General features: G+C 43.0%; 1 protein-coding gene and 3 non-coding genes across 4 annotated transcripts in view; 3 read left to right on the forward strand and 1 right to left on the reverse strand.

The window, feature by feature from the left end:
* The first annotated feature begins 7,977 nt into the window (after positions 1–7,977).
* Trnas-cga (transfer RNA serine (anticodon CGA)) lies at positions 7,978–8,052 on the forward strand. The gene has a single exon. It is a non-coding gene; the product is annotated as a tRNA-Ser (tRNA).
* Positions 8,053–8,577: 525 nt separating this feature from the next.
* On the forward strand, positions 8,578–8,652 carry Trnas-cga (transfer RNA serine (anticodon CGA)). The gene has a single exon. It is a non-coding gene; the product is annotated as a tRNA-Ser (tRNA).
* Positions 8,653–9,477: 825 nt separating this feature from the next.
* On the forward strand, positions 9,478–9,552 carry Trnas-cga (transfer RNA serine (anticodon CGA)). Its single transcript has one exon. It is a non-coding gene; the product is annotated as a tRNA-Ser (tRNA).
* A 10,065-nt stretch (positions 9,553–19,617) lies between these two features.
* LOC126267442 (CLIP domain-containing serine protease 14D-like) overlaps positions 19,618–23,074 on the reverse strand; it is a 239,147-nt gene continuing 235,690 nt past the window's right edge. The window contains exons 9-10 of the mRNA XM_049972706.1: positions 20,571–20,722; positions 19,618–20,390 (exon numbers count right to left, since the gene is read on the reverse strand). Of these exons, the coding sequence (XP_049828663.1) occupies positions 20,232–20,390; positions 20,571–20,722 (311 nt within the window). The 3' untranslated portion in view covers positions 19,618–20,231. The remainder of the gene's footprint in view (positions 20,391–20,570; positions 20,723–23,074) is intronic.

The following is a 23,074-nucleotide window of genomic DNA, read 5'->3' on the forward strand; positions in this document are numbered from 1 at the left end:
AATGTCTTTCAGAAAATTTTTAACTGGTTCTCTGCAAATGGACTCTCCCTAAATTTTGAGACAACACAGTTTATACAATTCTGTACAGTAAATGGATTAACATCATTCATAAATATAGACTATGAGCAGAAGTCTGTTGCTAAGGCAGAATACTCAAAATTTCTGGGTGTGTGCATACATTAGAAATTGAATTAGAAGAAACACATCGATGATCTTTTGAAACGGTTAGCTTCAGCTACTTATACTATTAGAGTTATTGCAAATTTTGGTAATAAACATAGCAGTAAATTAGCCCACTATGCCTATTTTCATTCACTGCTTTCATATGGCATCACATTTTGGGGAATTTGTCATTAAGAGAGAAAGCATTCATTGCACAAAAGTATGTAATCAGAATAATAGCTGGAGCCCACGCAAGATCACCTTGCAGACATTTATTTAACGAACTCGGGATATTCACAGTACCTCCGCAATACATGTATTGACTTACGAAACATGTCATTAATAACCCATGCGACTTCAAAAAAGCAGCGAAGTGCATAACTACAACACTAGAAGGAAGGATGATCTTCACTATTCTGGATTCAGTCTCACTTTGGCACAGAAAGGGGCGAATTATGCTGCAGCAAAAATCTTTGGTCATTTTCCAAATATTATTAGAAGTCTGACAGATAGCCAACATACATTTCAAAGCAAATTAAAAGAATTTGTGAATGAGAGCTCCTTGTGATCAACAGATGTATACTTAGACATGAAGCAGTAACTATAAAAGAAAAAGAAAGAGAAAAAATTAAGAAAAGAAAAATTTAATTAATTATATTGTGTAAAGAAAACTTATGTTTAAGTGACACATTCCACATCATTACGAAATGTAGTATTCACGCTCTATGGAACAAGTATTAGTGTATGTATGTTTATGTTTGTATGTACAAGTGCAAGTGAATGTCGTAAACACAGATAAATATGATGTGCGACATACACAGATATTATTTTTACAGAGATATAAAAATGACAAAGTATTTACACAGGAAACGTTGCAACAATTACATTAACTAAAAAAGGGGTATAAACAGTTTAATGTGGAGATACATTTAAGAAACAATGAGAAATAAAGTGAATTTGCAGTTTGGAAATAGTATATGTAAGGATAACTTAATTTAACTAAGGGGGGGGGGGGAGAAATGGAAAAGGGGTCTGATCATTTTATACTTAGCTGGCACTCTGTGTCATGTGTTTGTTGATTTCCAGTAGTGTCACCTTTCTGCTTTTTTTGACAGAATGTAAAACTTCACATTCTACATCATGTGAATGGCACCGGTCACTCACTACACTCACTACACGGCTCTCCGAGAACACGGCGTCTGTCTTTCGTTACCACGGCGTCCTGCGGAAACTGCGACCACAGATACCGCGGTCAGTGTCTGTCACCTGCAGCTTTCGGTTCAGTTCCATGCTAGACGTCTGTTTTCGGCTCTAATGTTCTAATAAAACGGGGCGCACCGCTATATTAGAGGAAGTTAAGACGATTTTCATAATTCAGTGACATATGTTTAAAACTAGCAGAGTGAGGTAGATGTAAATGCTCCACTAAGCAAATATCGTTCAGACCAGACAAAGTAGAGAATAAGGAGAGGTTACAAATTTAAAAAACCAAATGCCACAAATGAGCGTATGTGCAACAATGAATGTAACATATAGGAGAAAGCGAGGAGCAGTGTTACAATGAAATTAGTAGAGAAAAGAATAAAAACATATATATAGTAAAGAACTTAGCTCAAAACAACGATAGCTGAATGTCTTACGTGAAAAACCTACCTTCACCAGGCAAGAGGTGATAATAGTGATAATCATATGGTTCAAGAATCAGTTGTTTACTTTCGAATCATTGGGACATTATCTATACATATAATAAAATGGTTCCTGCCCAATATCTGCACATAGGTCATATTTAAGAAATTAATATGAGGAATTTTTATGACAGCAATGGAAGACAAAATAATTACTTTTGGAACTTTTGTTTAATCGTTTGCTTGCTTGTCAAATCGTATGTTTGTACGCACATCATGCAAAAAGTACTGCACAAAATTGGATGCGATTTTCACAGTTCTATTGTTGGAGATCCAACGTAAAATCTGGTACATGTTTCGTCTTCACACGCCACCCAAAGCCGAGTTACCTATACATACAATGTGATTTCTTTAAATGGGTCAGTACAGGGAAATCGGAATCCATAGGAGATAAAGGGAAACTGTGTTAGGAACCTTTTGGTGGTTTTCTCTGAGAACAGTTTGGCCATGATCAGATTTTCGCTCAAGCATAAGTTGGCCAGGAAACTGAGTAACTGGCAAATTTTTTAGTGTGAATCAACTTAGTTTTATAAATCCAAAATAAATAAACCAGGACAGAAATGACAGAATTCGTAAGAAGTTTTATTTTTGAACATTTTATCATAATAATAATAGCGTTAACAGTTGAATGCCCTTACCCATAGACATTCTTGGAACCATTCATGAATCGATATAACTATTATCGTTGGTAAATTTGACCAGCTACACTACTATTACCGTTATTAAGTTGTCGATTTGTCACTAAAACATTTTACTGTTGGTAAGTTTCTCGAGTTGACACTAAAAATCACTTTCGTATGTTTCTTCAGAGGTTCTCATGGTGTCTTATCGAAGTAAGTGAAGTGATATAGTCTTTGTGATTTCGTATTAGTGTCTTCGTTCATTTAACTTATTTCATTTTTTAATTCATTCTTCAGTGGTATAACTATTATCGTTGCTAAGTTTGTCTATTACTAATAATGCCTTCGCGAAAACGGTCTTACTTTTTCTGTTCCTGCTCAAGCCAAACGATCGTGATTGAGAAAGTAAGAAAATGAACTGCAGCGTGAAGATCGTTTAGCACTGTAACGTTCTAGGATTGATCGCCTCGATCACAAAAGAATTCTTGTAAACGCGAATCATTTTGGATGCTTATAGACGCCACAACGTCAAGGTCTGTAGACAATAACGTAAAACATGAACTTCGCTTGAGTGCTAGCCGATCTCGCCTCGCTACAGCCTGCAGGGCGGAAACGTGGAAGAACGTGAAATTCGATTATTCTCTCATCGTAGGCACTACGAGATTTCCCGATCAGTAGAGACGAATTCCGCACGGAAACTGCGCTCGCCTATTACCACATCTGTCAAGAAATTTCACGTTCTCTTGAAATGCACCGCGAAAGACAAGCACGTTTATCTGCTTATCAATAGCCACCATACAATTTCGCGCCTATTGGAGACAGATGAGCAGCACGAGTCGTTTGTCTGCTGATCGTAGTCGTCATGTTATTCGCGGCTTTTGGAGACAGATGAGCGGCACGAGCTTCGTTTGTTTGCTGATAGGAACCGTTATCTTTATAGTCGGCTGGCAATCGTCCATCACTTGGAACCAGAAAGGAATCGTTTACAGGAAGTGCTGCAAACACGAATGCTGCAGTTAGAGGCCAGCCACACTAAACCTGTCTTCGGCTAAGGAGCTGCCGTGGCTGGGAAAATAATGAATTTTCCTAAGATTCAGTAATAAAATATGTGTATTATTCTCAACTTGGCTCAACGCAATACGCGCACATTGCTGCACTTAGACGTGGCACAGAGAACCGGAAGAATTTGTTGCTCATCTGGCAAAGCTTGCCTAGAAAGAATTCAAGACCCACCAGAGCCGTTGAAAGAGTTATTAAATGAAGAAAATCAGTTACCGAAACACTTTTTGCAGAACTTAAGAGCCTACAACTGCGCTTTCCAAATGATTTCTTTTGGCGCGAATCGGGTCACTGAAGGGACGTTAATGCCTACTTTTAAACTACAGGACCAAGTGTACATTTACTGGTTATTTGTTGACGACAGATGTACCTAGACTTTTACAAATTTATTTTGTAGCCATTTACCAAGACCAGAGAAATACTGGGCAACAACATATTCTTAATTTAAATTCAGGTTTGGATAGAAGCCTGCAAAATATGCTACTCTGTGAACCCGTATGTCAACAGCTTTAAAGTGCACTTCAATAATTTCCAGAATAATGAGTGCAATAATTACAATTTGTAGTCAAAGCTGGAAAAAGACGTAAGGGATCCGAGCCCGGTCGCTATAATGCACGAACTGCAAAAGAAGTCGCTGTCCTGTTGTTTGAAGGGGATGTGGTGTACTCATAATGGTGGTCTTCAGAGAATCAATGAAACTCGTCGCTCTTATGATTCGTTACAGTACCGTTTAATGTATGTCGAGATGAAGACGGGTACAATTTTTCTTTGCATAATGTTGATTCCCGCACGGATGTTCCGAATTTAACAAAACGGCTTGCGCAATGGAGTTCTACAGCCTTTTAATCCAATCTCATGAGAGCGACCATATCTACTTACAACGATTTCAAGGTCTTTTTAACCAATTTATAGTACAAGCGAATGCAAAAATTGTAACTGAATGGTTAGTATTCATCCGAGCCCAGAGACGTGCGGGAATTTACAATGATTCAACACGTAATGTCCGCTTTTGCATTATCAGTACCACAGGCGTAATAAAAAGAATTCCTTTAGACGGGTAGTTCAAAGAACTAAGTGGACGCCGCAGTTCACTACTGCCGGACAACGCTGTGATCCCAAAAGAAAAACGTTTCACACTCCATGCTGCGACACCGTACTACCGCACACCACGTCGACGGCCCACAAACAAGAGATGTTTCCATCAGCAACTCCCAGAGCTAACAGCTGCTGCCTGTTTGCCCCAAGCACTCATCGCGTGTCATAGAGGGCACTGCGCCACAACAGCACCAGGGACAGGCTACGACGGTGTCTCACTTCCTTCGCAAATATTGATTCCATTTCATGTTCTTCGAGTCTTATAACTACAGTAAGGTTTCTGTACGAGTTCTTGACGACCTGGACAAAAAATCAAAGTGAGTCCCAGTCAACATTGTCGAAAGCTTCCACCAAGTCTACAAATACTATAAACGTAGGTTTGCCTTTCTTTAAAGTATCTTCTACAATGAGGTGTAGCATTAGCAGTGCCTCGTGTGTTCCTCTAGAAAACAAATGGATCTTCTCCGAGGTAAGCTTGTAATAGTTTTCTCGTTCTTCTGTAAATAATTCGTGTCAATATTTCGCAATGAAAACTTATTGAACTTATTGAACTGATAGCTCGGTATTATTCTCACCGTTCAGTCCCTACCTTTCTGCAGTTGGAATTACCATTTTGTTATTGACATCTGAGAGTATTACGCCATCCTGATATATTTTGAAGACCAGGCGCAATAGTTTTGTCATCGCGAGTTGTTCCATGGTTGTCAATAGTTCCGAGAGAATGTCGCCTACTCCATTAGCCTTATTTCTACTTAGATCTATCTGTGCTCTGTCAAATTCCTCTTAAATATATATCCTGTCTCATCCTCACCTACTTGCTCTTCCTTTTCTATAACGTCGCTTTAAGTTCGTTTCCGTTGTATAGCCCTTCTACATATTCCTCCTACGTTTCATTATTCCTTTCTTTATTGGTACTGGCTTCCTATCAGAGATCATGATACTCGTACTGCTGTTTATGTTTTCCCCAAAAGCTTCTTTAATTTTTCTGTACGCGGCGTTTATCTCTCCCCTACTCCTGCATGCTTGTAGCCATTCTTGCTCAGCCGTTCTCTGTTCGTCTCATGTTCTGTACGTTTATATTCCATTTCGCCTACTTAATTGCCGGCCGCGTGGTCTCGCGGTTCTAGGCGGCCAGTCCGGAACCGTGCGACTGCTACGGTCGCAGGTTCGAATCCTGCCTCGGGCATGGATGTGTGTGATGTCCTTAGGTTAGTTAGGTTTACGTAGTTCTAAGTTCTAGGGGACTGATGACCACAGCTGTCAAGTCCCATAGTGCTCAGAACCATTTGTACCAGCCTACTTAATTTACTGAATTTTTATATTTCCTCCTTTTGTCAATTAAATACAGCATCCTCTATGTCCTTTAATGACTTATACTGGGCCTTGTCTTTTTTTGCATTTTTCACCCTCAGCATCTTTACTATTTCATCTTTCAAAAGTATTAATTCGTCTACTGTTGTATTCCTTTCACATATTTCACTCATTTTTTGCCCAATGCTCACTTTGAAACTCTAACCAACTATGGTTCCTTTCATTTATCCAGACTGCGTTTTCTTAATTCCATAGATTCTTTACTTTTCATATGTAGTTCATAAGCAATAAATAGTGGCCTGAGTCCATATCCGCCCCTCTGTAGGTTTTGCGGTTTGACGTCTGGCTTCGTAACCTCTGTCTTTTCATTACGTAATCTACCTGAGACCTTCCGGTATTTCCAGGTATCTTCGACACAAACAAAGTACTTTCATGAACTTCATACCAATTATTAGCCATGAGTAAAATATCCTCTTTGTAAATTCTGGTTCTCCATTTACGTTTTGAAGTTACGAATATGATGTTCCCGAAAACGTAGCTAACCAACTTTGTATGCGTTATATTTATTTGGTTTATTACACCTGAACACACTTCACACTTTCAGTACCTATTTGTCCATTAGTACATATGTGACAACAAAAAATCACAGAGAGGTCTGACATGCTATCTGTCTGATGTAAACACGAATCAGTTCCGCATGTGAGCAAAATGTCAAATCGTATTGGTATGCTCATATTCGTGCTGAAATATTGTTACAGTACTGTACATACAATGATAAATAGCTAGTTAAATGACGTATCATTGTTTCCATGGGATCTAGGTAGTAATCGAAGCCACCAAGACACCTGTGGGCAGCCTCGAATTCGCTTCAAGATCGTTAGCATCCCTCCATGCTTGATGTCTTCCACGACGACCATGCCACCTTCCAGGAGAATCTGTCGCTGTCACAAGGTCAGAATAGTGATTCAGCGGTGTGAGGAGCATGATAGTGAACTCACGTTTACGTCTTGGACAACCCATGGAATACATCTGGGGCGGTATCAGATGCGAATTCCGCACCCACAAACCACGAGAATTGCGTGACCAGAGCGTCTTGTGCCACATACCTCCAGAAATCTACCAAGTACCTACCGAATCCGTGCCGTGCAGAATTTCTTCGTTGTTGCGTTTCCAGTGTGGATGAATACGTTATTAAGCAGGTTGCTGTGACTGTTAGCGTGCGTATGACGTACGATTCGTGGGATTAACTGGCTAAGTTTCATTTTCAGTTGTAGGTAGCACGTCAGACCTTTTGGATAGACAGACTGGTATACAACCCTGAGTCCTTTATGGTCCGTGCTCCCCTGAACAGGACCTCGAGATCTACCATTGACTCGCCGCTCACAGTCCACTTGATGAGTAATGACGGGTATCATATTTTCTAGAGAGAAAACGGTGTACGTGGGAGAGGATAGTACTTGAGCTGAAACTTCCTGGCAGATTAAAACTGTGTGCCCGACCGAGACTCGAACTCGGGACCTTTGCCATTCGCGGGCAAATGCTCTTCATATCAGCGCACACTCCGCTGCAGAGTGAAAATCTCATTCTGGAAACATCCCCCAGGCTGTGGCTAAGCCGTGTCTCCGCAGTATCCTTTCTTGCAGGAGTGCTAGTTCTGCAAGGTTCGCAGAAGAGCTTCTGTAAAGTTTGGAAGGTAGGAGACGGATACTGGCAGAAGTAAAGCTGTGAGTACCGGACGTGAGTCGTGCTTCGGTAGCTCAGTTGGTAGAGCACTTGCCCACGAAAGGCAAAGGTCCCGAGTTCGAGTCTCGGTCGGGCACACAGTTTTAATCTGCCAGGAAGTTTCATATCAGCGCACACTCCGCTGCAGAGTGAAAATCTCATTCTGGAAACATCCCCCAGGCTGTGGCTAAGCCATGTCTCCGCAGTATCCTTTCTTTCAGGAGTGCTAGTTCTGCAAGGTTCGCAGAAGAGCTTCTGTAAAGTTTGGAAGGTAGGAGACGGATACTGGCAGAAGTAAAGCTGTGAGTACCGGACGTGAGTCGTGCTTCGGTAGCTCAGTTGGTAGAGCACTTGCCCGCGAAAGGCAAAGGTCCCGAGTTCGAGTCTCGGTCGGGCACACAGTTTTAATCTGCCAGGAAGTTTCATATTAGCGCACACTCCGCTGCAGAGTGAAAATCTCATTCTGGAAACAACCCCTAGGCTGTGGCTAAGCCATGTCTCCACAGTATCCTTTCTTTCAGGGGTGCTAGTTCTGCATGTTTCGCAGAAGAGCTTCTGTAAAGTTTGGAAGGTAGGAGACGGATACTGGCAGAAGTAAAGCTGTGAGTACCGGACGTGAGTCGTGCTTCGGCAGCTCAGTTGGTAGAGCACTTGCCCGCGAAAGGCAAAGGTCCCGAGTTCGAGTCTCGGTCGGGCACACAGTTTTAATCTGCCAGGAAGTTTCATATCAGCGCACACTCCGCTGCAGAGTGAAAATCTCATTCTGGAAACATCCCCCAGGCTGTGGCTAAGCTATGTCTCCGCAGTATCCTTTCTTTCAGGAGTGCTAGTTCTGCAAGGTTTGCAGAAGAGCTTCTGTAAAGTTTGGAAGGTAGGAGACGGATACTGGCAGAAGTAAAGCTGTGAGTACCGGACGTGAGTCGTGCTTCGGTAGCTCAGTTGGTAGAGCACTTGCCCGCGAAAGGCAAAGGTCCCGAGTTCGAGTCTCGGTCGGGCACACAGTTTTAATCTGCCAGGAAGTTTCATATCAGCGCACACTCCGCTGCAGAGTGAAAATCTCATTCTGGAAACATCCCCTAGGCTGTGGCTAAGCTATGTCTCCACAGTATCCTTTCTTTCAGGGGTGCTAGTTCTGCATGTTTCGCAGAAGAGCTTCTGTAAAGTTTGGAAGGTAGGAGACGGATACTGGCAGAAGTAAAGCTGTGAGTACCGGACGTGAGTCGTGCTTCGGTAGCTCAGTTGGTAGAGCACTTGCCCGCGAAAGGCAAAGGTCTCGAGTTCGAGTCTCGGTCGGGCACACAGTTTTAATCTGCCAGGAAGTTTCATATCACCGCACACTCCGCTGCAGAGTGAAAATCTCATTCTGGAAACATCCCCCAGGCTGTGGCTAAGCTATGTCTCCGCAGTATCCTTTCTTTCAGGAGTGCTAGTTCTGCAAGGTTTGCAGAAGAGCTTCTGTAAAGTTTGGAAGGTAGGAGACGGATACTGGCAGAAGTAAAGCTGTGAGTACCGGACGTGAGTCGTGATTAGGTAGCTCAGTTGGTAGAGCACTTGCCCGCGAAAGGCAAAGGTCCCGAGTTCGAGTCTCAGTCGGGCACACAGTTTTAATCTGCCAGGAAGTTTCATATCAGCGCACACTCCGCTGCAGAGTGAAAATCTCATTCTGGAAACATCCCCCAGGCTGTGGCTAAGCTATGTCTCCGCAGTATCCTTTCTTTCAGGAGTGCTAGTTCTGCAAGGTTCGCAGAAGAGCTTCTGTAAAGTTTGGAAGGTAGGAGACGGATACTGGCAGAAGTAAAGCTGTGAGTACCGGACGTGAGTCGTGCTTCGGTAGCTCAGTTGGTAGAGCACTTGCCCGCGAAAGGCAAAGGTCCCGAGTTCGAGTCTCGGTCGGGCACACAGTTTTAATCTGCCAGGAAATTTCATATCAGCGCACACTCCGCTGCAGAGTGAAAATCTCATTCCAGTACTTGAGCTATCTTTAGGGTCTCTGGTACCACATTCGCACGCAGCAGCTTTTGATTGCAACACTCAGAGCGATATCTAGAGCACTTGTCCGCGAAAGGCAAAGGTCCCGAGTTCGAGTCTCGGTCGGTCACACAGTTTTAATCTGCCAGGAAGATTCATATCAGCGCACACTCTGCTGCAGAGTGAACATCTCATTCTCGATGTCTAGTTGCTTATAAGGAGCAACTAACTTCTCAATAACAGTATTCTGACTAGTGCAACAAGTAACTTTAGAACAACCCTGCTTATTTTGTTTTGATTTCAGGGTATGTTACAAGTAGTAAGGATATGAGGGGTCGCGATTTATGAGCTTACTGCTGTACCGTCCTTAGTACCTTTTTCATGACATTGCGCGCCTGGGTAGCCTACATGTAGGGGCAGGATGCGGCGAGGAGAGCTGCAGCATGACAGCTGACGCACGCTCATCACACACACACACACACACACACACACACACACACATTTTTCTTTCCAAATCACAGCGCAGTAGTTTTCTACAGTAAAAAATGAAACTGCCAATCAGTATTTACCTGAGAGCCACCGTCTTCAGTCTTATAGTTCGAACTCTGTACCCAAAACCCGCCATCTTGCTCTGCTAGTTGCGTCTCTGCACCCCAGTGCTGCTACCTTGCTATGCTAATTCGATCGCTGTACCCGAGAACAGCCGTCATTTCTCATAGTTAGTCTCTGTGCCAAGTGCCGCCACCTTACTCTGCTTGTCCGATTTTTGTACCCATGAGCCACCATCTTGGTGCTTATTCGATTGTTGACCCCCAAATACGTTGCAACAGTAGTTCGACGTCTGGCACTCTTCCCCACATCTTTGTTCTAATCTAATCTAATCTTTGTTCTAATCTAGTTTAATCTATGGACGCAATGAATTTACATTAGTGGTTTGCTATCACCTAACTTTTGAGCCCCCCCCCCCCACCCTCCGTTACAGGGCTTGCTTCATCATCGAGTTTGGAGTGCTTAACATCTGTTACGGATTAGGACAATTTGTATTGCTTTATAGTGGAAAGCGTATGTACCTTGGATCGAAATAATTACTGAACAATTTATTTATCAACATCATCTAAGTGCTAACGGCGTAAGAAATTCTTGGTCTTCTTTTCAAGCTCGCCACTAACTCGTTGTAGTTTGACCGATCCTATCAGAAAGGTGCACCATACAAGGGCGCATATGGGGCAAGGGGGATCCCCCCCCCCCCCAACAAGGGAAACGAAAAAAGTATTGTAATCAGACGTTTTCTTTCAAGAAAATGAATTAACAGTGTCGGAACTGTAACTTTTACGGCCAGTTACAATTTGCCATTTTCCAAATGATTAAAAATTATCCATACCGTTAGGTCTAGGCACCACCGCCCTGGAAACTATCGTATGGGTGCCTGGAAGCAGACGCTGCAGTCAGAGGCTCCTTCCCCGATACTGGAACACACACAACACACACAATGCCGGACGGTGTGCGTGCGTCATACGTGGAACACCTTGTACAACACTTGCCCGCCAGGGTCCGAAGGTGAATGCGTGACATTGGCGACAATCGGAATCTGCCTCTTCAGTAGATTTTCTGCTATCATTGTAGCTACTGTGAACAGTACGTGCACAGACATGTGTGTGTTGACCTTGTGGACGCCTTAAACAGATGGTAGCTGTATTTCATAGTTTGGCATTTTGTGATGTAAAAGGAGTTGAAGTTACAGAGATTTTCCGCCTCAAATCAATAACCTTTCTTTGTTTTTCCATATTTGAAAGTATTTGTGAGCAAAATGTGAAACGGCTTGTTTACTTACTAAATACTACAGTTTGCACTATTCCAAGTAAAATGTGCTGGATTCTGACAGTAATGTTGCCTAAGGCAGGGAGAGGGCAGGCTTTATTACTAGAAGTAATGTTAAGGAACGATGGGTACAACACACGAACTATTATCACCATTATGTTTGCTATTTACTCGCGAGAGAGGTGCTTCTCTCGCAGCTCCACGCATCCTTAGGTCACATTTCCGTAGGCTAAATGTACTGCAAGGAACTGGTCCACCCTTAGCCACAAACTTATATTGGTAAACCACATGATGTGTAGTGTCTGAAGGTACAGCAATAGCCCGTGAAACTAGTCCCGCTAATGAACTATCATTTGCAACTGAAGCAGATTGATAAATCTTATAATAATGATGTTCATTTCGGGTTGTTACCCAAATCTGACTTTATCCTCTGTCATACAGCGTATAAAAGGGTTTCAGTACTTTATTGCAGAATACTCTACAGCTTGCCAAATCCTCAGTGCTCCCCACACACACATTTCTTGTGCACGTTAAAGATGTACAGTGATTCAGCCTCGCGGCTGGTGTAGCGCCTGAAGGTAGGAAAACCCCACCTAAGGAGTGTCGAAGGGGTTGCCTGATCCTCAGGCGCTAGACCAACCGCGAGGCTGAATGACTGTGGAAGTTTCTGACAGGTAGATCTTTAATGTGTTCAAGAAAGGTGTGTGTGTGTGGCATTGAGGATGTTGCCAGACTGGCAGACCCATCGCTGTTTTATTGAAGAACATCTTAATGTTGCAACACCAGTGATCAGGCACAGGAAGGCCTGAAACAGGATACATAAGGGCTGAAAACGAGTTAACATCTTTTGCTGCTTCTGATTATGTTCAAATTTGGGAGAATGGTTTTGAAAGGTAACTAGTACAACCATGTGTACCACAGCAAAAAATTGCTTTGCGCTTCAGAGGAGTCTGACCACATCCAATGGGGTTTCAGCCCCACGATGTACCCAGAGTAGGGCTGAATAGTCTGGAGGGGAATCAACAGTATCTAACGTTGTCACGTATTCTGTCCCATTGCTCTTTCAATTGCAAACTGTCGTTTTTGGTGGCCAACGGGAAGGGATGGTATGATTGACGCCATTTATGCATCTCCTGAGACCTTTTCGTGTCTATTCTGAGAGGCAGTGTAACTGATGAAATGTTTTCCTTAGCCACTCATAATAAAACCTCTTGACTGCAATGCTGGGCATCACAGTCCTGACGTCCATCGCAGAGGTGTCACAAAAAGGGGCGAAATGGGCGTGAGAGCGGGTGCAATGAGCTTCACCTTGTGTGACTAGTTCACAGCGGCGCTGGGCAGAAATATGACGAAATCTGGTGGCACCATGATATCATTAAGAGGCCATACAGCTCACATGAACATCTGAGCTGTGGCCTTCTTTCCGCACGTGTCGACATCTAGCTGTCTGAAGCGTCACCGAGCCCCAGGGCTCTGGCACCAACCAGAGAAAAGTTGTAGACATCTCTGAGCCAGTTTTGGAACTTCTATGGCTCAATGGAGACAATTACAGTTTTTCGAAAAAGAGAACCTTTAATGGCATTGTGCAGTGTATTTTCTACATCACATACAATTATAATAAGAAAATTAATTCTGTTTTCCCAATATATCACAGTCCATTTCTATTTCCTGACAACGTGAATTGCACATAGTGAGTAAATTTCTACTAACTGTGAGCTATCTCTTGGTGTTTCGATAGAAATGTCTGGAGGGGAGAGGGGGGGGATTTACCAGAGGCGCAGGGGTCAGTAATTCATTTATTTAATTAATTAGGTGTGCTTTTATTGGCTAGGGGAATTCCCAGAGGGATGGGGGAGGTGGAGTGGGAGAAAAAGGGGTATGGGGATGGGGAGGTGTGGGGGAGGGGGTGTTCTCTAAAGGACAGCTTATACCCGAGGGGCATAAACCACTTAACAGAACAATACCTTAAGGGGAGGGGGGTCATTAATAAATCAAGTTTGCCCTCTGAATGTATGCAATCCGCACTACCAAAATGTGCTCATTCCTGCTTCATCCCATTACTTAGGCACACTGCTATGTTGCGTCCACTCAGAGATGCTCTCTCACGCCAGTGCTTTGAAGTTCTTGGTCCATTTCATTCCATGACTTGCAGTAGTGCGGTAGTTGTTGCTATTTTGCGATATGTGTTTAGGCTACCATCATCTTGGTAGCAAGCATGTGTAGATTCAATCACTGCCAGTCAAAACCTTTAGCCATAGAATGCTCGTAGTGACTTTATCCGTGACTAAGGTGTACTACAGTAAGTATTTGCATCTCGAGCAGCCAGCAGCACAATCCCACCGATGTTGGAGCAGAGTAGGCTTTGTCGCACTGCACCTGTCTGAGTGCTCGTACTGCTTAACACGTCGTGACTAAGTCCATTCATTTGTGGCTCTCAATCCCCAAGATTCATCTGTGTTTTTTCGATTATCGGCCTCTCTATGGACTGAAGGAGATATCGATGTTTCTCTTTTTCTTCTACTGTGTCTGATACACATTTACTTGACCTACAGCAAGCAAGTGGTTTGCCACACTTTAACCAAAAATTGTGAGCTGGTTAAATCCCATTCTTTGTGAGAAAACAGGCTTGCATTTGTATGTTTTTAGCAAGAACTAGCTGTACCTGACGACAAAATGCTGTGGCTCAGTGTGGTTAAATAGAAAAGAACGGAAAGCACAGAATAATAATATGAATGGGAATTTGGATATACATCGTTATCTTCCCGCTCTGTCCATCTCCTCCCCCTTGCTCTCCGTTTCCATTGCTCCCCTCTCTCTGTCCATCTCCTCGTTTCTGCTCTGTCCATCTACACCCCCCTCCATCTCTCTGACCTTGATCCATGTTTACTGGTATTGCAAATTCACATTCTGTAGTAGACCCTAATCATAAGCGGATAAGCTATAAATTCAATTTTCATGCTATCTGCGGATAAGCTATAAATTGAATTTTCATGCTATCTGCAAAAATCCCCTGCAAGGGAGAAAACAAAATAGGAAATTGTTGCGTACACAGTTTATATTCAAAGAAATGTGTATTGCAAAAGAATATACAGGGTGTAAATTTTATCCTGACAAACCACAATAACTCGAAAAATAAGCTTCACACGAAAAAATGTGTAGAATGCAAAGTTGATTATTTTCGAGGGGGACATCTGCTGGTGCTAAAATTAGCTCGCCACCCCAGCCCCTTGTGCGTGGGGCGGGAGGCAACTTTAAATTTTCAAATGGGAACCCCCATTTTTTATTGCAGAATCAGATTCTTCCATCTTCACTTAAAACTTCCGGGCTGATAGGCCGTGGTCGAAGTATAAAACTCTCTCCTGACGTTTCGTCTCCGACTGCGGGAGACATGCTCGGAGGTAAAGCGGCGTACTGCGAAGACAACTCGAGGGAGCGCTGATTATATAGGCAGTACAGAGGGAGCCACTGTCGATCACGTGGCGTCGGCTATGAGATTGTCTCTGGTGATGCCAACATTCTCGATTGAAAGTAATCGATCGTCACTCTTGCGGTGCAACGCTGACATGCAAATTTTATCCAGTTTAACACCATGAAATAAAATTCAGCGAGACGAGCGTCATATCAAAAACCTCGCATTATTATGCACGCTTGCATAGAGAGGCTTTCGAGATTGATAAACATCGTAATAATTTTAACAGGAAAGACGAAGGTGTTAAACTGGACAAAATGTGGATGTCAGCGTTGCACCGCAAGAGTGACGATCGATTACTTTCAATAGAGAATGTTGGCATCACCAGAGACAATCTCATAGCCGACGCCACGTGATCGACAGTGGCTCCCTCTGTACTGCCTATATAATCAGCGCTCCCTCGAGTTGTCTTCGCAGTTCGCCGCTTTACCTCCGATGATGTCTCCCCCAGTCGGAGACGAAACGTCAGGAGAGAGTTTTATACTTCGACCACGGCCAGTCAGTCCGGAAGTTTTAAGTGAAGACAATACCGGCCGTGAAAGCTTACATTGTATGATCAAACGCCTTTACGGGGAGGATGTGTCAGCATCGGTTCGACGATTTGAAGGAATGCGCAAGAAGAAAGCACAACAACTGTGCACCCTCACCTTCTTGTTACGCTGCAGGGACACTTCGACGGTTCCGAAATTTCTGAAAGTGAAGAGGATGTTTCGCTCGGCCCAGGCACATCGTATTTACAACCGTTTGGAGTCTGCAATGCTAGGTGAGAGGATTCATCAGACGCGGCGGGCACTGGCGGTAACCAGCAGTAAACTTTTTCATCTCCACTTGTTTCTTACTAATACTATTCAGTGTGGTGATTGGAATAAGATTGACGGTCTAACATTCAAAACTATGGAAGTTTGTGCAGAAATATCAGCAAACAGGCAGAAGAAGAAGTTCAATAACTTACAGAACAACATTTCTAGAGGTTCAATTGAGGACAATTCTCGAACTGTTATTAACCTGTCTGATAAATATTTGTCGAAAGTTGAAATTTCTGTACTAGCGAAAGGAGGCAATTTTGCTGTGACGCCCAAAAACGTACCCACAGAGGATATTGTAGCAAATATTTAGGCCGGTATTCGTCAGCTGCCACAGCAGTCCGCTGACGTAATTATGATGGAAACGGCTAGGATTTTACGTACATGTAAGCCACCTAAAAGTAATTTGTCGCAGGCTCCAAGGAAGGCGCTGAGGGATATAAATGGAGATAAAAACATTATTGTTCTTAATGCAGATAAGGGTAATGCCACCGTCATACTGAACAGTGAGGTCTATCAAGGAAAAATCAATGATATTTTAGTTTCCTCCAATTACAAAAAACTCCAGAAAGATCCGACTAGTAATATTTTAAGAATGTCAAATCAACTGGTGAAAGCGTCTTCATTTGGCTCCGACGATAAGAAGCTGCTTTGTAAGACAGAAGCGTACCCACCTAGACTTTTGGCTTACCCAAAGTTCATAAACCTGGTATTCCGTTGAGGCCAATTGTCAGCGCTATAGGCGGATCAACACACGAGTTAGCTAGACACCTTGCCTCAATGCTGCAGCCTTTCATTGACAAGTTAAAGGAAACGAGCGTGAGCCCGGATGATATCCTAGTCAGTTTTGACGTTGTGTCGTTATATACCATGATTCCGGTAAACAAAGCTATCTTACACATAGCGGATATTTTTCCTACCGATATTGTGGCATTATTCCGACACTGCCTCACCACAACCTACTTTCAATACAATAATAACTCATATGAACAGATTGACGGGGTGGCTATGGGCACTCCTCTCAGTCCTGCTGTGGCTAACTTATTTATGGAGACTTTTGAACAACGGGCGTTGCAGACTGCCAGTAAGAGACTAGCCAGATGGTATCGCTATGTCGATCACCCGTTGGTAGTATGGACACACGGAGTAGAGGAGTTGGATGCCTTCCTGACACATTTAAACAGCATTAATCCGAAAATCCAATTCACTATGGAGACGGAAAGGAATGGGCAATTGAACTTCCTGGATATGTCTGTGATTAAACGACGGGACGGAACGTTGGGCCATAAGGTGCATAGAAAGGCCACACATACTGATCTTTATCTACACAAAGAATCAAACCACCACCCTAGACAAAAAAGAGGTGTAATGAAAACTTTGGTAGGCAGGGCGTACAAACTTTGTGAACCTGTTTATTTAAAAGATGAGATTGAACATCTAAGCTCAACTTTCGTGAATTTCGTGAAGAATGGCTATTCTAACAAGGATATAGATCGAGCACTTCGCTCTAGGCAGAGAATAAGGAGTAACGACGAACAACAGTCGTCCAAGGGCAAAGGTTTTCTTCCGTTCATTAGTAAGGTCACTGACCGCATTGGGAAAGTTTTAGGCTAGTATGGGGTGGAAACTATTTTCAGACCCACCACGAAAATAAAAGAATTTTTAAGGTCGGCAAAAGATGCACGACACCCTTTGGCTACACCGGGGGTATATAAAATTCCTTGTAGTTGTGGACAGGTTTACATCGGTACCACAAAGAGAAGTGTGAACACCCGTCTTGTTGAACATGAGAGGAATTGCCGCCTGGGTCACACGGATAAATCGGCCGTAGCGGAACACGTTTACCAGGTAGGTGATCATGAAATAAAATTCAGTGAGACGAGCGTCATATCAAAAACCTCGCATTATTATGCACGCTTGTGTAGAGAGGCTATCGAGATTGATAAATATCGTAATAATTTTAACAGGAAAGACCAATGTGTTAAACTGGATAAAATTTGGATGTCAGCGTTGCACCGCAAGAGTGACGATCGATTACTTTCAATCGAGAATGTTGGCATCACCAGAGACAATCTCATAGCCGACGCCACGTGATCGACAGTGGCTCCCTCTGTACTGCCTATATAATCAGCGCTTCCTCGAGTTGTCTTCGCAGTTCGCCGCTTTACCTCCGAGGATGTCTCCCGCAGTCGGAGACGAAACGTCAGGAGGGAGTTTTATACTTCGACCACGGCCTATCAGCCGGGAATTTTAAGTGAAGACAATACCGGCCGTGAAAGCTGACATTGTAAGATACTTCCATGTCCACATTCTCATTTTTGCGTGGAAAATTTGGGTCAACATTTTTAAAACTCTAATTCCTCTCTCTCAAACTCCACACTATGAGGAGAGAGGGAGAGTTTTAGTTTTATCGAATCAAAATTTACGAAGTAAATAAGAATGTTCTATTTTTCCGTAACCATTTTCGACGCAAAAATGAGAACATGGATTTTCTTGCATTACAGCGCCAACTACCAAGAATCAAAATAAATGTTTAAGAGAAAATGTACGCAGTTTTTTATGTAGAATCTGATTCTACAATAAAAAATGGGGGTTCCCATTTGAAATTTTAAAGTTGCCTCCCGCCCCACGTACAGGGGGTTGGGGTGGCGAGCTAATTTTAGCACCATCAGATGTCCCCCTCGAAAATAATCAACTATGGATTCTACACATTTTTCGGTGTGAAGTTTATTTTTCGAGTTATTCTGGTTCGTCAACTTGAAATTTACGCCCTGTATATGAGAGGACCAATTTGTCTAATAGTTTTAGTGCTCCGCTGTCGTAGTTAATTAAAACTGCCTGCGACAAAGAAAACACAACTACACATTTTTACACCAGAGCGTTCTTTTTCTCGCAGTCAGTTTTAACAGAAAACCTGTACATTGTTGTTTAAAAAAATTATTGTACATGTTTTTGTGAATGATTACTAGGTCATAATTTAAAATTTGAGGTAAAACGGGTAAGAGCTTTTGGAGATCGGTTTGTATTTATTTTACTTTCCAGAACTACCTTTTCCTGTATGACACTATATTGGTAGTCTCACCATGCGACGTGCCCACCGAATTACATCCATGTGGTACGGGAGACAAACCTTATCGTCGCCATGGTTGCACGGTGCAAGTATCTTTTTTTTTAGCATCAATTGAAGTTAAGATTAATTTGCAGTCTTGAAAATACAACACGTGAAAGGAGAGAGTGCGAACTTGTTTAGTAAACAATGAAATAATTCTTTCTTCTTGCACGTTTGCACTTCGATGAAGAGTCAGTTTCGTTCCTCGAGTTATTTCCGTTTGCATTTTCCACGTATCGCAGTATTTTGTGTTTCGCTCTGTGTATTTAAAGCGTTGAAGTGACTCTGATTTGCTTCTAGGCGTACATGAGGACACATTTGCCTAAATGGATACGAACATCTTGCTGAAATGTACATTAACGTTAACCGAGGTGCAAGACTGAGAGCTGATAAATGTTGCTAGTGATTCGTTTCAAGCCCTCGCACTTCATTGCCTCGCAAGCTACCGTTCAACACAGAAGTTATACGAGCAGGTTTTAGCCAAATGTGCATACTGCCTATTAAGTGAAGCTTTTTAGCGTAGAAGAGTGTATGTACAGCGTATTGTAATTTATGTAGCTGAGCATGGCGAGAGAGAAGTAAGTGGACGATACGGCTAACTTTTCGACAGTCCTCTTTGCTTTGCTTTGTAGAACCACGTACTCGTAGAAAAGGTGTGACGGGAGATTCCACAGTAAGATATACAAACAGCTGTACAGTGTAGGGTACAGACATTCAGGAAAGTTAGTGTAGCGTCCACTTGTATTCCTCCGACGTCTCACTCTCGGGTCTACGTTATCATAAAAAAGAATCACAATTATTGTATAAAATCTTTTATTATAATATTATAATAAATAAGTATTGTACACAGAGACAGGAAATAAAATACAGTGTTTCTTGGGAGTTACTCCAAGAGTGACTTTGTGGTCACAGTTACCGTGGGGGATTTTAATCACACAAAGAATTAATAGTTTAATATTTTTCTCCTTTCCTTTATACTGGTTTCCAGAGAGTAACATTACTTATAAATAAATATCACAGCTCTTGGATAATAAATTACAGTCCTTTTACAAAAATGACTAGCTTCAATTTACACGAAAACCATGTAGCTATGTTACATAGCTATTTCGCTAATAATAATTGCTGCTTGAGTTTTAATGTATTTTATAGTTGGGGATGAGTGCTCTTGCGTGTGAGTGTGTGTTTGTGTGTGTTTGTGTGTGTGTGTGTGTGTGTGTGTGTGTGTGTGTGTGTGTGTGTGTGTGTGTGTGTGTGTGAACTTCATTTGTCGCATACTGTTCTTTGCTCAGTAATTTGTCCACTACGAGCCTCACATTAATCACAGTACGATTTTGGTTACAGTTATGTGCTAATTGCCACGAAGATAGTTGTTAAGTATCCCTGAGATAGCCGTGCTGTTAGCCGCCGTCGTCAGGGCCAGACGAGCTTCTCCAGCCACCCCACGTAGCTGGAGACGCGCGTGTATATACTTGGCACTGTGCCGCCACACGGCTTTGGCCCTAAGCTGGTGATTCCGACCACAGTGTAGGGCGCTTTGTTTCCCCTCACCAGAGGACCGCCGGAGTCGCCCTGAAACAAGAAGAAACAATACTTTATTGCCAACAAATGGGGTGGAATAATTCTTATTTGTGCACGCGTTTTGACTTTATGACTTAATTGGATATCTCTCTGAAATTTGTAAATAAATAGAACTACTGAGCATAGGCAAGTAATTATGTTTGATGTGAAAATCCTATTTTTAACACTTACAACGCACGTATCCGTTTTTCCTTGCGGATCTCCAGCACAAATGACCGATGAATTCAGTCCTCTTGGGAACTTATCCTTGTAAGCGTTTTGGCAGTCCGATAATGGGAATGGAAATATTGTAGTCTTCATAAGCACCGAGCTGGCTCGCGTTCCTGAAAATGAGAGCCAAGATACAGACGCAAAAATCTTCACTTTCCTAAGACTTAAGTTGTAATTTGAATTTTATACATATATAATGAGATATGACAGCGGCAGCTTGTCAAAACTTTTGACATTTGCTCTATTTCAATATCGGCGAATAGCAGCCGTTAATAATACACTGACGGAAAAAAATCGCAACATCAAAAAACAATTGATGGAGAGTAATGGAATTTCGGGAATACATTTGTTTCGGTAATATATTTAAGTGATTAACATTGCAAGATCACAGGTTAATGTAAGAGCTGGAAAATCCATTGAAAATGTGAAACGTTGGTACATTAATAACCGGTGTAACCCCCAGAATGTTGAATCCAAGCATGCAAACGTGCATGCGTTGCATTGTACATGTGCCGGATGTCAGTTTTTAGGATGGAGTTTCATGCTCGCTGCACTTGTTCGCTCAGTACAGGTACGGTTGATGTTTTGTTGTAGATGACGCTGGAGTTGTCGTCTGATGATGTTCCACATGTGCTCGACTGGAGACGATCTGGTGATCGAGCAGGCCAAGGCAACAGGTCGACACTCTGTAGATCATGTTGGCTTACAACTGTGGTATGTAAGCGAGCGTTATCCTGCTGGAAGACACCCCTCGGAATACTGTTCATGAATGACAGCGCAGTAGGCCAAAACACCAGACCGACGCTCAAATTTGGGCCGGATATCCGCGAGAGTCCTCTCTGCGGTGACCAGGCGTTTGACACAGTTCCCCATAGTCGTTTAATGAACAAAGTAAGAGCATACGGACTATCAGATCAATTGTGTGATTGGATTGAGGAGTTCCTAGATAACAGAACGCAGCACGTCATTCTCAATGGAGAGAAGTCTTCCGAAGTAAGAGTGATTTCAGGTGTGCCGCAGGGGAGTGTCATAGGACCGTTGCTATTCACAATATACATAAATGACCTGGTGGATGACATCGGAAGTTCACTGAGGCTTTTTGCAGATGATGCTGTGGTGTATCGAGAGGTTGCAACAATGGAAAATTGTACTGAAATGCAGGAGGATCTGCAGCGAATTGACGCATGGTGCACGGAATGGCAATTGAATCTCAATGTAGCGAAGTGTAATGTGATGCGAATACATAGAAAGATAGGTCCCTTATCATTTAGCTACAAAATAGCAGGTCAGCAACTGGAAGCAGTTAATTCCATAAATTATCTGGGAGTACGCATTAGGAGTGATTTAAAATGGAATGATCATATAAAGTTGATCGTCGGTAAAGCAGATGCCAGACTGAGATTCATTGGAAGAATCCTAAGAAAATGCAATCCGACAACAAAGGAAGTAGGTTACAGTACGCTTGTTCGCCCAATGCTTGAATACTGCTCAGCAGTGTGGGATCCGCACCAGGTAGGGTTGATAGAAGAGATAGAGAAGATCCAACGGAGAGCAGCGCGCTTCGTTACAGGATCATTTAGTAATTGCGAAAGCGTTACGGAGATGATAGATAAACTCCAGTGGAAGACTCTGCAGGAGAGACGCTCAGTAGCTCGGTACGGGCTTTTGTTGAAGTTTCGAGAACATACCTTCACCGAAGAGTCAAGCAGTATATTGCTCCCTCCTACGTATATCTCGCGAAGAGACCATGAGGATAAAATCAGAGAGATTAGAGCCCACACAGAAGCATACCGACAATCCTTCTTTCCACGTACAATACGAGACTGGAATAGAAGGGAGAACCGATAGAGGTACTCAGGGTACCCTCCGCCACACACCGTCAGGTGGCTTGCGGAGTACGGATGTAGATGTAGATGTAGATGTAGGTGCAGTGCGTCCAGCAAGGCGACAGGCTGGTTCCATATCCTCAACTGACCTTCTTCTGACCAACACCCGGACACCACTGCCCCCAAGACAGAACCAGCTTTCATCAGGAAACACAACACTCCTTCAGCCTGTTTCTGTAGCGCAACTACAGCTCAAATTACTGCTGCAGGTGCAGTACGGTCAACCAGAACCATATGCTGAACATGATCGTATTCCCTCTAGGTAGTGCCACCTGGCCGTCCGGAGTCCAGTCTTCTTGGACTCTACATTCTCGTGACCACCTCTGCCAGTAGCCATGTACAGAATCTTTCTACGCTATTGCACAAGTAATATCCAACATCTAGTATCCCCATTACACGACCTCGTTCAAACTCAGCGAGGTGTTGATAACGGTGTCTTCAAGGCATTCTTGTGACTAACGTGAGCTCACCACGTCCAGTTTCAAAGGTAACTAACGCTCAAGACAGTTACAGCGTGTATTTGAAGCAAACCTGCCTTTCACACTGGCACTATTAGCACCACTCCTACGTGACTGGCGC

This window comes from Schistocerca gregaria, chromosome 4 (genome assembly GCF_023897955.1).
Source record: "Schistocerca gregaria isolate iqSchGreg1 chromosome 4, iqSchGreg1.2, whole genome shotgun sequence".
Classification (NCBI taxonomy): domain Eukaryota; kingdom Metazoa; phylum Arthropoda; class Insecta; order Orthoptera; family Acrididae; genus Schistocerca; species Schistocerca gregaria.